The 16,026-nt window shown below is 43.5% G+C and overlaps 1 protein-coding gene across 4 annotated transcripts in view; it reads left to right on the top strand.

Moving 5' to 3' along the window:
* NCKAP1L (NCK associated protein 1 like) overlaps positions 1-16,026 on the top strand; it is a 49,098-nt gene that overhangs the window by 17,223 nt on the left and 15,849 nt on the right. For 2 of the 4 annotated variants that reach the window (XM_005571091.5, XM_074007060.1), the window contains 13 exons: positions 2,883-2,939; positions 3,545-3,641; positions 4,185-4,294; positions 4,458-4,590; positions 5,004-5,085; positions 5,267-5,325; positions 5,539-5,684; positions 7,324-7,456; positions 7,760-7,879; positions 10,037-10,182; positions 10,467-10,598; positions 13,472-13,690; positions 15,509-15,639. In XM_005571091.5, the coding sequence (XP_005571148.2) occupies positions 2,883-2,939; positions 3,545-3,641; positions 4,185-4,294; positions 4,458-4,590; positions 5,004-5,085; positions 5,267-5,325; positions 5,539-5,684; positions 7,324-7,456; positions 7,760-7,879; positions 10,037-10,182; positions 10,467-10,598; positions 13,472-13,690; positions 15,509-15,639 (1,565 nt within the window). The remainder of the gene's footprint in view (positions 1-2,882; positions 2,940-3,544; positions 3,642-4,184; positions 4,295-4,457; positions 4,591-5,003; positions 5,086-5,266; positions 5,326-5,538; positions 5,685-7,323; positions 7,457-7,759; positions 7,880-10,036; positions 10,183-10,466; positions 10,599-13,471; positions 13,691-15,508; positions 15,640-16,026) is intronic. The other 2 variants (XM_045365406.3, XM_074007062.1) reach the window with 1 other exon arrangement.

Here is a 16,026-nt window from a genome sequence, read left to right on the forward strand (position 1 = left end):
TGTGTGTGTATAAACACATAAAGGTGGCATGTATTTTCAACCTTATGAAAGTAATTTTTAAAAAGCAGTGGATCCACACTCTACATTATGTTCTATGGTTTGCTTAAAAAAACTTACTATGTTTTGGATATCTTTGAATATCAGTCTGTAGAGACTTATTATTTTTTAACAGTTGAATAATATTACGTTATGTGGTTTTAACATAATTTATTTACCCAATCCTCTATTGATGGATATTTAAACTGTTTCCATTTTAAAAAATCATTATAAACAATGCTATAATGAACATTCTTAGACATATATCTTTGTGAATCTGTGAATATTTTTTCTTTTCTTTTCTCTTTTTTTTTTTTGAAACTTGAGTTTTGCCCTTGTTGCCCAGGCTGGAATGCAATGGTGCCATCTCGGTTCACTGTAACCTCCACCTCCCGGGTTCAAGCATTTCTCCTGTTTCAGCCTCCCGAGTAGCAGGGATTACAAGCATGTGCCACCACTGGCTAATTTTTTGTATTTTTAGTAGAGATGGGGTTTTACCATGTTGGCCAGGCTGGTCTCGAACTCCTGATCTCAGGTGATCACCCACCTCGGCCTCCCAAAGTGCTGGGATTACAGGCATGAGCCACCATGCCTGGACTTGAATCTGTGAATATTTCTATAGGGTAAATTCTTAGAAGTGGAATTGCTGAAGTAAAGGGTATGTACATTTCAATTTTTTTTTTTTTTTTTTTTTTTTTGAGGCAGAGTCCCGCTCTGTCGCCCAGGCTGGAGTGCAGTGGCCAGATCTCGGCTCACTGCAAGCTCGCCTCCCGGGTTCACGCCATTCCCCTGCCTCAGCCTCCCGAGTAGCCAGGACTACAGGCGCCCGCCACCTCGCCCGGCTAGTTTTTTTGTATTTTTTGGTAGAGGTGGGGTTTCACCGTGTTAGCCAGGATAGTCTCGATCTCCCGACCTCGTGATCCACCCGCCTCAGCCTCCCAAAGTGCTGGGATTACAGGTGTGAGCCACCAAGCCCGGCCCATTTCAAATTTTAATAGCTCTTACCAAATTGCCCTCTAACCAGTTATTATTAAGAGCCTATGAGAATACTGATTTCTCACTCTCAACAACTAAGTATTATCATTAAAAACCATTGCCAGAGTTAAGAAAGAGTAAATCTGAGGTTAATAATTAGAAGTTAGAGGAGGTAGATTTGGGCATCTGCATGAAAAAACTTTCTAATGATTACTGCTTCCAAGGAATGGAAGGGATGTTTGAAGGGTGTTCAGTTCTCCATCACTAAGAGCAGCAACTAACTTGTATTATTTATAGTTTAGGGAGTTATTTGACATAAATGATCTAATTTATCTTCATGAAAATTCAAGAATAAGTATTAATATCTTTTTTTTATAAATGAGAAAATGGAGGCTCAGTCTCAGTGTCACTCAATAAAAGGTGAAATTAGGACACAATTCCAGGTTTTTGGACTCTGAATCTTTTCTCTTTCCACTTTGCTATGCAGAGATTGAAATAATTATCCAACAGGATTGCTGTGAATTTGAATGTTGATTCAATTAAGATACTTTCCAACTCCAAACTTCTTTGATTTTATGCTAGTTCAATAAAGTAGTGGTTTGGAGAAAGGAAATGAGAGGTGATGAAGTCCCATTAATGTGGTGGCAATAATGATACAGGACCAGAGAAAACGAATATGAGGAACATAGAGAGGAAAGAGTCTAAGGTCATGCTGGTATTGTGAGCATGGGTCACTAGTAGAAAAAAAGAGGCCGGGCGCGGTGGCTCAAGCCTGTAATCCCAGCACTTTGGGAGGCCGAGACGGGCGGATCACGAGGTCAGGAGATCGAGACCATCCTGGCTAACACGGTGAAACCCTGTCTCTACTAAAAAATACAAAAAAACTAGCCGGGCGAGGTGGTGGGCGCCTATAGTCCCAGCTACTAGGGAGGCTGAGGCAGGAGAATGGCGTAAACCCAGGAGGCGGAGCTTGCAGTGAGCTGAGATCCGGCCACTGCACTCCAGCCTGGGCGGCAGAGCGAGACTCCGTCTCAAAAAAAAAAAAAAAAAAAAAAAGAAAAAAAGAGATGTGGTTAGGAGAATCAAATATTGCAGAAAATTAAAAACAATGAAAAGGCCTTCTAATTTGGTGATTCAAAAGTTCACATTGACCTTACAGAGAGCAGTTGCTTAGTGCTGAAGGCTTTGTGGGATTCAAGGGTCAGTGAGAGGTGAGGAAGTAAAGAGAGTACAGGTGTCTCTTTGGAGAAGTTTGGTGGTGTGGAAAAATAAGCAGAGTTCAGTGGATTGTCAGGGTCAAGCAAAGGTCTTCTTAGAATAAGGGAGGCTTTGAACTTATTTGTTGGGAGAAGAGAATAAGCCAGTGGAGAAGGAGAGTTTAAAGTATCAAAAAGATAACTGATAAAGAGAAATTCTAAAAGGAAGTTGGTGGGAATGGGACCCAAGGTAGAGATTGAGTAACTACTTTTACTTGAGAGCAGGGCCTGTGTTATATTTCTACACTGTTCCCTTTATTTCCCTTAAACCTGGAAGAGTGCCTTGATTTGAAGGAGTCAAGGCAGGAGCACAGGAAGAGAAGTCTAGCCCCAGCTTTGCCATTAAAGCCCTATGTGACCTTGACAAGTCATTTCCCTTCCCTAGGTATTATTTTCTGTATCTGTAAAATTATGAGATAGAGTTGAATTATCTCTAAGCTGTGAGTCTTTTATTAATAGGCTAGGGTGAGAAGTAGGATTTGGAAAGATCACGCCTGTGAGGGCTGCACATGCTCCCACCAGGGTGTAGGCTGGACTCTCTGAGGGCTGGGAAGGTGAGGCAAGGGCCCTAATGGGCAGTATCGTCAACCCCACTGTGCCTGTGTCAATCCTCAGGTATGGCAAGCGAGTGGCAGACGTAAAGGAGAGCAAGGAGCATGTAATTGCAAACAGGTAAAGGGTGGTGAATGCACTCTCTGAGAGGGGATGGAATAGAATTCTCTTCTCACTTTTGTTCTCACCTAAGCCATCCTTAGTTTCTGTACAGCTTTATTGCCTCAACCCAAGAACTTGCTGCCCCATACATTATTTTTTCTTTTCTTTCTTTCTTTCTTTCTTTTTTTTTTTGAGATGGAGTCTCACTCTGTTGCCCACGCTGGAGTACAATGGCATGATCTCAGCTCACTGTAACTTCCACTTCCTAGGTTCAAGCGATTCTCCTGCCTCAGCCTTCCGAGTAGCTGGGATTACAGGCACCCACCACCACGCCTGGCTAATTTTTGTATTTTTAGTAGAGACAGGGTTTCGCCATGTTGGCCAGGCTGGTCTTGAACACCTGACCTCAGGTGATCTGCCCACCTCGGCCTCCCAAAGTGCTGGAATTACAGGCAAGAGCCACTGCTCCTGGCCCTTTTTTCTTTTTAAACCAAGTCTAACTTGAGCATTGAAACTTCCTTCTGCCTGATATCCCTTCCTAAATATAGCTTTCTTCTGTGCTGCCCGTGGAGGGTTTTTAAGGGTGGGAGAGGTGATAGTCATGTTCCCCTTTTCTTCCCTAGTGGCCAGTTTCATTGTCAACGGCGGCAATTTCTGCGGATAGCAGTGAAGGAGCTGGAGACTGTGTTGGCTGATGAACCGGGACTACTGGGTCCCAAGGCAAGAGGAAGAAATGTTGGGAGGGGGATGATGGCCAGTGATAAGAGACTGTGTAGCTACATGGCATTCATGAGATTTTGCCTTTCTGAGTCTTTTGTGATTCATTTGTATGTATATATGCTGATTCCCTTGAACCCTCTTGGAGTACCCCAAAACTTTGTGTATCTCTTTTTTTTGGCACTATACATAGTATGTCATGTAGTATAGCTACTTTTATACTTGTCTTATCCTCTATTTGAGTGTGAACTAAGCGGAGACAGAGCTTGTTTTTTTGTTTCAAACCACATAAATGCCCAGTAAATATTTCTGAAGCTTAATTTGATAGGGAGAGAAGAGTACTAATTGTGAGCTAGTGTCAACATGTGTTCCTGTCTGATTGTGTGTTATATAGTTCAGGTTTTTTGATGAGTCTGAATGTTTATTATTGGACACTGTTGTGGCTACACAATTACATCCACACGTATATTATCGTGGTAGTTTTCTCTGTGCTTTGAAATCCATTTTTAAAGTTGAAAATTCTAATAGTCTCTACCATCTCCATAGGCTCTTTTTGCTTTCATGGCCCTGTCCTTCATTCGTGATGAGGTCACCTGGCTGGTTCGCCACACAGAGAATGTCACCAAGACAAAGACACCTGAGGACTATGCTGACTCGTTAGTACTTGACATGGCTAAGAACCTTGTCCTTAGATGGACTGGGGACAGGGAGGCATCAGATAACCTCAGGAGATCTCAATTTCTGCCCTGTTATCCCTGTGTTTGTCTCTGTTCATATTTCTAGTCTTTTTCATCTCTGTTCTCATCCTCAACTTCATAGGAGCATTGCAGAGCTACTTTTCTTGTTGGAGGAGATTAGGTCTCTGGTCCGAAGACACATCAAAGTGATACAGCAATACCACCTTCAGTACTTGGCAAGATTTGATGCTCTTGTGCTCAGTGACATCATTCAGGTATTATGTTTAATTGATTATACTTTGGAAATTTCAGGATGATCCCTAGTGATTTTCCTATTGAAACCACTCTGGCTGAATCTCATGCTCTGTAAGTTGGGTGTCAAAAAGTCCAATCTGCCCCTTTATATTTGTTAAAAGAAAAAGAAAGGACTAATAATCTCAGCAGTCTTTTTTTTTTTTTTCCCACTAAGTGAAACTACATAGAAATAGGAGAGAAAAATAAAAAGAAACTGGGTGTTAGAGTGTCAGGGAACCCAGGAAGTTTCCTCCATCTCTTGCTTGGCTTTTTCTCTCTGTTTTTGGCACTTAGCAATTCTTTCTACCTTCGTACACTGATTGAGCCTCATGGTCCTAGTTTCTGTCCTAGGGAACCTATGCCCACTTGACAATAACTGCAGCTCCTCTTTTAGAACTTGTCTGTGTGTCCAGAGGAGGAGTCCGTCATCATGTCCTCATTCGTCAGTACCCTCTCCTCTCTGAATCTCAAACAAGGTAACTGGAGGGAGGTGGGGGAGGCAGGACATATGTGAGGATGAACATCTTTTATCTGGAAATATTGATCTTTGAGCCAGGAAGTAGGACAAGATATCTTTGAAGAGGATCTGCCATTCTGTGCAGTTGGATATTGGTGTGCTGTTTACTGTTTCCTTTTATACTTCTGTTTTTCTTGCAGTTGATAATGGAGAGAAATTTGAATTCTCAGGATTGAGGCTGGACTGGTTCCGCCTACAGGTAATGATCTGTTCCTGTGAAAGATTCCCATCCTCAGATTCTTCCTCCCCCACAATCTCTTCTCTTTTTGTCTCCTAAATTTGCTTTATGGAGTGAGTCAACTTTGAAAACTGCTAATTGGACAAGACATACTCAGGCCAAACTGTAATTCCAAGGCTGGGGCCCTTTTCATTCATCTTATTTTTCTCCACCCTTTCCCAACTCCAACTGCAGGCATACACTAGCGTGGCTAAGGCCCCACTGCACCTGCATGAGAACCCTGACTTAGCCAAGGTGATGAACCTCATTGTCTTCCACTCCCGAATGCTGGACTCAGTAGAAAAACTACTGGTGGAAACTTCTGATCTGTCTACTTTCTGGTATGTCTTGGTTCAGAGCTCTCTTTAAAAAGTTTTATTGTTTCCTTTCTTCATTTTTTTCTCCATTATGCCACTTACTTCAAGGAAATTTTTTTAAGGTTATTTTATTTTATTTTATTTATTTATTTATTTTTTTTTGAGACGGAGTCTCGCTCTGTCACCCAGGCTGGAGTGCAGTGGCCGGATCTCAGCTCACTGCAAGCTCCGCCTCCCGGGTTCACGCCATTCTCCTGCCTCAGCCTCCCGAGTAGCTGGGACTACAGGCGCCTGCCACCTCGCCCGGCTAAGTTTTTGTATTTTTAGTAGAGACGGGGTTTCACTGTGTTACCCAGGATGGTCTCGATCTCCTGACCTCGTGATCCGCCTGTCTCGGCCTCCCAAAGTGCTGGGATTACAGGCTTGAGCCACCGCGCCCGGCCAAGGTTATTTTATTTTATTTTATTTTTTTTGAGACAGGTCTCACTATGTTGCCCAGGCTGGTCTTGAACTCCTGGCCTCAAGCAATCCTCTTCCCTTAACCTCCTGAGTAGCTGTGATTACAGGCAAGACCCACCAAGCTTGAACTAGAGCTCTTTATCAATTCATTTGCTCTCTTGCCTGGCCTCTGTGGAGGACTGTAATTCCCCTAGACAATTGAAAAGTGTCACTTTTTTTGAGATCTCCTTAAGATGCTCAAACTCCACAGCTCACTTGTGTCAGCTTTTTAGGAATTTGAAGTTGATTCCCTTTTGTTTTGTATTCCCTTTTGTTCTTTTGTAGAAAGCCATTCGGATTTTACATAGTCTTCCCTTCTCTGGGGTAGTTAGCCCACATGTCTAGTTTCAGTCTCCTCTCTTTGGAAACTTCTTCAGTTTTGTTTTTTTTACTAGGAACATTGTGATTTAAAAGTGACAGGAAAAACTTTGAGTTTTAGTGGACAGGAGTGAAAATAATTGAGAGGCCTAGAGAATAGGGCCTTTGGAGAATGAGCTGAATGAGTTTGTCTTCCTTAGATAGCACTTGACGTTTTTAGGCGATCACCGTTGTATACAATTCCACACTTTGAAGGATCAAACAAACAAGTGGAAACACCATGTGTTGCCTCTGCCTTCTGTAAGCAATGAGGTCGGGGAAGATATAATACCTGTATGTGAAAAGGACATCAACATAATACTTGCAAATGTAAGAAAGTGTAAAAGAGTACATGAAGTTGAGAGGACATGGGTTGAGGAAAGATCAGTCTCATGGGATTAATTTGAGAAGATTTTCTGGAGCCTGAGTGTTAAATTTTGGGAGAAATGTGAATTAACACTACTGAAGGACTTCCAAATTAGGGGGAATGGCCCAAATCATGCCAAGGTTCTAAGGGAGGAATAGCAAATTTTGTGCAAAGAAAGGGAAGAAGATTATCGTTAAACTTGCCTGGGGTCCTTTATAAAAGTCTGGAAGGATTAAGTTTCTTGGGTTCCCTTCTATCTTAAGGGTAGGGAAATTAAGCAGGGAGTGGTAGATATCGGTAAATGTTTTTCGAAAGAATGAACATTCTCTCCGCCTCAAAGGGACTAGCTCTTAAACTCTATTTTTCTTTTCCTTTACTTTTTACTCACCACTTTAATAACAGGACTAAACCCTGATTTAAAGTCTTCCCGTTTCTCTGCAGCTTTCATCTCCGTATCTTTGAGAAGATGTTTGCCATGACCTTGGAGGAACCTACCATGTTGCGTTATGCCATTGCTTTCCCCCTGATTTGTGCTCACTTTGTCCACTGCACTCATGAGATGTGCCCAGAGGAGGTAGGTATCCTGAACTCCAGACCCTGTCCTCTTTCTAGTCACATCTCATCCTTATCACTGAAAACACAGTTCCAAGGATTGATTTTGGTCCCAGAAACGGTATAAACATAGATGTATGATATAAGTCCCTAAATATCTCAGCTTGATGTAGAATGTATCCTGTCTCTGGGCCTCAGTTTCTTCTTCTGTAGGAATGGGTAAGAATCTTCTGTAAGATTCAGGCAAGGGATGAGAGCAGTATTGTGAGGAAGAAGTGGCCATCCTGGTGATGACAGTCTCTTCTTTGGTCCCTCTTTCCCATAGTACCCCCACCTGAAGAACCATGGTCTTCACCACTGCAACTGCTTCCTGGAAGAGTTGGCCAAGCAGACCAGCAATTGCGTCCTGGAGATCTGTGCGGAGCAGCGAAACCTGAGCGAGCAGGTAGGCTCAGCCTTCTCTGTTGCACTCTCCCCTCTGCCGGCCCTCAGCGCCTTCTCCTCTATCTAACTTTGTTTCCCTCTCAGATGCCAAGCTCAGTAACTCTTTCTCTCAAGTACGGCTAGGGCCTTTCTGTACTTGAGTTTATGGCAGAATTCTTTTCTTAGTGTAGTCCCTTCATTCTTTCCTCCCTTAGGACTGGATAGAGGTGTCTAAAAATACTCTTATTTGAACAGCTGTACTCTAACGAAATCTGTGCTCTCACTTGAAGAGTTCTGAGAGATGAGTTAACTTTCTAATTTACTTCCCCTCCTCTCTTTGCCCTGAGTACACATACTAAGGACAGTGGCCCCCAGGTCACCTGTCTTGTCTCATCTTTCTGTCTATCTGCATCCTAATCTGTGGCTATCTGGACATTTTGAGGCACCTCTTCTGTGTTTATCTTCAAGGCTGCTTTCTTGCCTTTTTCTTCTTATTTTTCACCTCTCCTCCCTTGACTGACTCTTAGCACCTCATCATAATTAGTTCAACCTAAATTTCAGAAAATTTGAAAATGAGAAACTTGTTTTGCTGTTACCCTGGAGTCTTTTGGGTTTTCCAGACTACCCACCTTTCCTGGGTTTGAGTCAGGCTTGGTATAGGGGAGTGTGTATGTGTGTGTGTGTGTGTGTGTGTGTGTGTATACAGATGCACAGTTACATTATTACTTAACCTTTTTATTTTTCATATGAAAATTACATACAATGGGGATAAAAATACTTTCTTCATGGAAGTGTCATAAGGATTAAATAGAATACATTTAATATTTGATATACAGCACTCAATAAATGTTACCTGTTATATTAGTTGGAACTTACTGAGCACAAAGCCCTGTGCTGGGTTTTTGGGTGGGGACCCAGAAGGAAGGTACACAATTCCTGCCCTTGAGAAATGTCCCAGTTTAAGAGAAAAGGGAGTATAAATACATGCTCGAAAGAAATTTAAATAATTAATGCAAGAAGATATGCAAATGAGTACAATTGCAGGTATATTCATCACTCAATATGCTTAATCTCAGCCAGAAGGCTGAGAAAGCCAAGAAGAGATCATCAGTCAATATGAATAACTGCTACATGCAAGAACACTGGTAAAAAGATTTGCTCAGTGCTGTCTCAGGGATGACTAAAACATGACATGAGTAATGTTCACACATACCAGAACTTTTGCAACTAAATGAGTATAGGCTTTCTAAAGTTAACATTCTGAGTAAATAATTAGTGGCATTGCCATTACTAGTGGAATTACATATTTTGGAACTGCTTTCAGAATCTACTACAGACAGATAATCTTTTGCATAATCTCAGGGTTGACACATCTTTTTCCATCAAGGTGGACTTGATTTTTTTGAAACAGCCAAGAGTTTGGATTTAAAAAAAGAAGGCGTGACTATAAAGTAACAAAACTGGTTTCCTCGTGTGACTCTTATGCTGCTCTCAGAGTGATTTCAGCTGAGGAGCTTCCAGATATGACCTGCTCATGCTCAGCAGCTCTAGAGTAAATGGAGAGAATTCCAGTCACTTTGAAGGAGATGTCTGAGTGGGATGTCTGAGTGAAGACAAGAGATGCCGGGTTGATGTTTAAGCTAATTAGCAAGAAATATGATATTAAAAAAAAGTGGAAAGACAATGCTGGCCACATTGTGAACTCCAAATCTTTGGAGAGCTGTGGTGGTGTGGGTAATTGTCTCATGAGATAGAATAGGAAGGGATGTAGCACGTGAGATGATTGTTCCATCTAGTAAAAAATAACTGTTTTCCTATGTTGGAAGACCCTGCAAAGCACAATTGAGTGGGACTTTTAGATCTTGTTCTTTATACTTGAGTTTTTCCATTAAGAAAGGCTCTCTCAGGATGTGGGTATGGGACTGAGGCTCTGATCCCTGAAAGACACTGCCATCTTGAGACTTAGAGCCTGTACACGCAGAAATATTTATGAAAACTGAAAGGGGTAAGCCCATTCTGAATAGGCCCCCATTAAAGAAAGAGATGCGTGGAAGGAAAGAGAGAGGAAGGCAGAAAAATAAAATAACAGACAACAATGGACAACAACTTTTTTATAACTGTCAGACGCCGTTTTAGCAACAAATCTCCTTTCTCCATGTACCTGTGTTTGTTTCTGAAGCTCCTACCTAAGCACTGTGCCACTACAATCAGCAAAGCCAAGAACAAGAAAACCGTGAAGCAGAGGCAGACTCCCAGGAAAGGAGAGCCTGAGAGGGACAAGCCAGGAGCTGAGAGTCACCGAAAGAACCGCAGCATTGTTACCAAGTGAGGACCTGGGCCCTAGACGGCCAGCTGGGTACTGCATCAAAGAAGGCAGGAAAGGAAAGAGGGAAGGTGACACAGAAAAAAAGAGCGCAAGTCGTGGTGGGGAATGAGGGGCACAGAAAAGCACTTCAATGTGAATTTCCTCCTTTGCCTTTGAGGTCTACATCAATGTGTACTCTTCTAGGCTGAGTATCCCTAGAAACTGGGTCATGAGCCCAACACATCCTTCCTAGACATTAGCAGACAGTGCCAGACCTGTAATCCAGGCTTATTTTACTTTCTAGCATGGACAAGCTACACCTAAACTTGACAGAACTGGCACTGACAATGAATCATGTATACAGTTTCTCTGTGTTTGAACATACTCTCTTCCCTTCTGAGTACCTCAGCAGCCACCTGGAGGCCAGACTCAACAGGTATCACTCTTTCCTTGCCCTCTGTTTGGACGGTAGTCCTCATACTGTACCATCTACCTCTATGTGTAGTGTGGGGGTGCTCAAAGTTGGGTCCCGTTACATTCATCCTGGTGGTCATGCTACACGGTGGAGATGCTGATGCAGTCAGTCTAGCATAGGTTCCAAGCATCTCTATTAAAAGCAAACAAAAGGAACCCCAAACCTCTATAGGTGGTTTTGATGAACACCCAGAATCGAAACCACTGGTTTAGTAGAATGAGCAAGGCCTTTGCAGTGAGCAGACCTGCGTTGACAACCTGGTCATTAGCTAAGACATTGGAGCAGATCATCCAACTTATTTGACCAGTTTCCTTCCTTGTAAAGCAAGGATAGTGGTATTTACCTTACTTATGGATAATTGAGAATTACCCGTAATTGAGATTTGCAAAGTTCCTGACATATGTTAGGCTTTAATAAAATACATCCCTTGCCTCCACTTTGACCCTCACTCCATTGCCCCGGAAAGTAAGAGGCACACCCCTTACACTGGAATTGGGCACTACAGTCCGCAAGTAGGCGAATGGGAGGAAGAATTATTATGAATAAGCCTCAACCCTTCTGTGTTTTGTTTTGGAGTGTGTAGCTTATTCATTCATTCAACAAATATTTATTGAACACCTGCTGTGTGTCAGCAGTATTCTAAAAGCTGTTTATACAGCAATATATGAAACAAATCAAAACCTCTGCCTCCATGCTTACTTCTAGTGGGGAAGATAGATAAACAAAATAAGAAAGCAGAATACATAGTAGATTAGGTAGTGATAAGGGCCAAGCAGAAAAATAAAGCGGGAGGCCGGGCGCGGTGGCTCAAGCCTGTAATCCAGCACTTTGGGAGGCCGAGACGGGCGGATCACGAGGTCAGGAGATCAAGACCATCCTGGTTAACACGGTGAAACCCCGTCTCTACTAAAAAAAATACAAAAAACTAGCCGGGCGAGGTGGCGGGCATCTGTAGTCCCAGCTACTCGGGAGGCTGAGGCAGGAGAATGGCGTAAACCTGGGAGGCGGAGCTTGCAGTGAGCTGAGATCCGGCCACTGCCCTCCAGCCTGGGCGACAGAGCGAGACTCCCTCTCAAAAGAAAAATAAATAAATAAATAAAAATAAAGTGGGAAAGGGAGATAGGAAGTATGTGTGCTGGTGGTGGTGGTGGTGGTGGTGGCAGAAGTGGGTGTTGCAGTTTTAGATGGAGTGGCCAGGAAAGGCCTCCTTGAGAAAGTAACATTTGAGTAAACCTGTGAGGACACTGAGAAAGCCAGGCATGTGACTACTGGGGAAAGAGCATTCTAGGTAGAGGAAACAGCAAGTGCGAAGGCTCTGAGGTTTGAACATGTCTTCTAGGTTCAGTGGACATGGAGGAAGAGAGTGTGTCTGCAGTACTATGAGCCTGGGAGAGACTGGTAGGATGTGACGTGAGGGAGGTCAGAAAAGTCACAGATTGTATATGCGCTTACATGTCATTGTAAGGACTTCGGCTTTTATTCTGAGTGAGATGGGAGATGGGGAGCCTTGGCAGGTTTTGTGCAAAGCTGTAATAATTAGACTTGACTAGTATTTTACTCTGGCTGCATTAGTGGGGGCAAGGACAGAAGCAGGGAAACCAGTTATGAGTCTATGTTTTGATTGTCAGAGAAGCAAATTTGTTTTTCAGTTAGGTTTTTGCTTGGGTGAAGTTAAATTAGTTTGTTTTCATTACATACACATTAACTATAAGGAAGAAAGTGTCTCAGTTGCATACACAGTGTCAGGAAGATGACAGTTTGATAATGGCCCATGTGCAAGCCTTCAGATGCTGGTGGTGGTTTCCATGCCCTAGAGCAGCATGAGTGTGATATTCAAGTTTTACCCGATAATCTCTGATACTTGCTTCACTGACATCATTGTTCCCAATGCCCTACCGTTGGCCTAGAGGTTTGGCCTCAGTGTTAACTCTAAATTAGATTAGCCTTTCCCTTAGTCTGTCCCTTCTGTATTATTTTTCCCTCAAGTGGTACTTGAGAGTCTTTTCCCTTTCATTTGTGGAACAGACCAGCCCCCCCTTTCCCATCATCTCCCCTGCCATAAGCATTTTGCCAAAAAACACGAAACAAACAAAAAACTACCTCTTTCCTCTGTGGTTCACATTTTAACAAGGAAAAAGTCCTTAGTCAGAGGACTGACTCTAATTGTGAAATCTCAGATACCTGGGGAAGGTATTTTGAAAGGAGTTGGGGGTCCAGTGGTGAGGGGTCTTGCTGGTGTGCCCCTACAATAATATAGTGTGGATGGTTATTCTTCCCTCTCTAATGTTGCCTATAGCTGCATGCCAGCCACGCATGATCTCTATTCAGCCCTGGCATGCCATGGCTACTTGGGATTATAATATACTTCCAAGGATTTCTAAGCATGTTTTTCTATTTCTGACAGTGATTAGAACTAATTCTTTTCAAGGAGAAAAGATAAATACTGGCACTGAGAATGCAGAGGGTGTGAACTCTCAGGTAGAGTCAGATGGAATTAGAGAGCCCAGGTCTTTTACTACCTGAACTATTTCTCCAGAGGAGGAAGAAAAGCATAGTAATTACAGATCAAATGTTACTGGAATCAAGTCCCAGCTCGGCCACTGCCAGCTGTGTGGTCTTCAGCAATGATTTATTATCTCTGTGTCTCAGTTTCCTCATCTATAAAAATGAGGATAATAACTGTCCCTAGCTCATTAGGTTGCTATGAGGTTTAAATGAGATAATATGTGTAGTAAAATCCTAGCACAGCACCTGAAAGACAATATACACTCAACAATTGTTACTGTATTTATCATTATGATTGTAATTCTAATTTTTTTTTTTTAATCATCTAGAGCCATTGTGTGGCTGGCTGGCTACAACGCCACGACCCAGGAGATCGTACGGCCTTCTGAGCTGTTGGCAGGAGTCAAAGCATACATTGGTTTCATACAGTCACTGGCCCAGTTTTTGGGTGCAGATGCTTCCAGAGTCATCCGCAACGCCCTCCTGCAGCAGACACAACCACTGGATTCCTGCGGGGAGCAGACAATCACCACTCTCTACACAAACTGGTCAATATTGCTTAGGCTTTCCCCCTGCCTTACTTTGTGTTGACACTTTTTCCTTTACACAGTAGGACCTCAGGGCCTGAGCATTTTAGCTCCCAGGGTCATAGACCCCTAAATGGAGGGTTGCTTCTCCTTGAGGAATGGAGCAATAGCTTGAGACAACTTGAGACAAGCCCAGATCCCCTTCTGTCCACCACTAAGTTTCCTTCTCACCTTCACTGGAACATCCTTCGGCTTACCCTGAAGTTATTTGACCTTTTTCCTCTAATATCCAGTTCTTAACCTTTCTTTTTTGGATTCTTACTGTTTCAGTTTCAAGTGATCTCTCTTCCTCTTTCCAAAGTTCTCTTATTTCTCTTTTTGCCCTCACTTCTCCTTCTGAAAATCATCTGCCTACTACCATCTCTCTGGAACGTCTCCTCGTCCCCAGATGTGACTGCTGTTCTCACTAGAGAAGGGGGCCTCCTCCCGGCAACTGGAGAACGTAGAAATCAGCATGTTTCCTTTGACATGTTAAGGAAAGGAGCTGGATTCCTACCTCCCCAAGCCACTGGGTGGCGCTCTTAACCCAAAATCAGCTCAGTAGGCGACGGGCTGCAAAGAAGAACCCCCTAGAACAAGGGGACACAAGTTTGCAAATGCGCATGCCAACTGGGGCCAGGCAGGAAAGGTAAACGGATGTGCCACGTGGGCCAGGCAGTGATTTTGAGGAGTTGGAGAGGGAATAACCCCTCTAAAGGGGACGGCCACCACTTAGCTCCACCTGATTGCTGCCCTGCTAAATCCCTATTTTTTACATAAAAATCTGTTTCAAAATTTTGACAAAGAATTTTCCGGCCGGGCGCAGTGGCTCAAGCCTGTAATCCCAGCACTTTGGGAGGCCGAGGCGGGCGGATCACAAGGTCAGGAGATCGAGACCACAGTGAAACCCCGTCTCTACTAAAAATACAAAAAATTAGCCGGGCGCGGTGGCGGGCGCCTGTAGTCCCAGCTACTCAGGAGGCTGAGGCAGGAGAATGGCGGGAACCCGGGAGGCGGAGCTTGCAGTGAGCCGAGATCGCGCCACTGCACTCCAGCCTGGGCAACAGCATGAGACTCCGTCTCAAAAAAAAAAAAAAAAAAAAAAAAAAAAAAAGAATTTTCCATAGATACCAGAGAAGGTGATTCAACCCCTCTTCCCCTGTCAACTGTTTTCAGCATAAATTCAAAGGAAAAAAAAAAAAGTTCGACTGGGTTTGACCCACTGGCGGTTAGCTTGTGATGTCTGTTAGATACAGACCCACAGCAAGTGCCTGGAAGAGGTGTGTTGGTGAAGCCCTCCTGTACCCACATTGGCTGTAGCCCAGCTCCTTTAAGTTTGCCTAGAGGTCAGGAGGAACTATTTGAAGACTGATGACCTGTGCTCACAGGGTACCTCTTTGCCCAGGAGGTTTGAGAGTATATTTCAAAGGAGTATAATTAAGTAGTGACTTTTTTTCTTGCCAGGTTGAGCCTGTCTTACCTGACAGAGGGTAAGGGTGAGGGGAATACGGCTGTTGGAAAGAGCAGTGGTTGAGGGAGGGGAGTGCATGCTATTGTGTTTGACAGTATAGCAAAATACCCTCTAGGTTAGAGGTGAAGTGGAATTCCAGTACTGCCAGTTGTTTTCGATCCAACAGCTTGGGGTGTTAATTAGAACACTGTACCGTCATCTTTGAGTTTCTTCTCCCTACCCCAGTCTTTTGCAGAGTTTTTCTTTCTGAGCTCAGTGGTAGTAGTAGGGAGTGGTGGTAGGGAGAGGGGATTGGACCCTAATCTGTGCTTTCTTGGCCAACCCTGTAGGTACCTGGAAAGTCTGCTTAGACAGGCAAGCAGTGGGACCATCATCTTCTCCCCAGCCATGCAAGCCTTCGTCAGCCTGCCCAGAGAAGGGGAGCAGAACTTCAGTGCAGAGGAGTTCTCTGACATCTCTGGTGAGCCCAGGGCTTGGTCTTCTTTTCAAGGAGCTGAGCCCTTCCCTCAATGCACAGAGAATAAAAGACTAGGACATGTATTTAGGTTGATGCAAAAGTAACTGTGGTTTTTGCAGTGAAAAGTAATTGCAAAAATTACTTTTGCACCAACCTAATAGTAAAGGGTAAGGGATAAAGTGTAAGAAGGACATTCTCCTGTTTGGAATTATTAAACAGTGGTCTGCTGTCATGACATGTTCTTCTTCTTCTTCTTTTTTTTTTTTTTTTGAGATGGAGTCTTGCTCTGTCGCCCAGGGTGGAGTGCAGTGGCATGATCTTGGCTCACTGCAACCTCTGCCTCCCAGGTTCAAGCGATTCTCCTGCCTCAGCCTCCCGAATAGCTGGGAC

The sequence above is a fragment of the Macaca fascicularis genome, chromosome 11, assembly GCF_037993035.2.
Source record: "Macaca fascicularis isolate 582-1 chromosome 11, T2T-MFA8v1.1".
Lineage (NCBI taxonomy): Eukaryota > Metazoa > Chordata > Mammalia > Primates > Cercopithecidae > Macaca > Macaca fascicularis.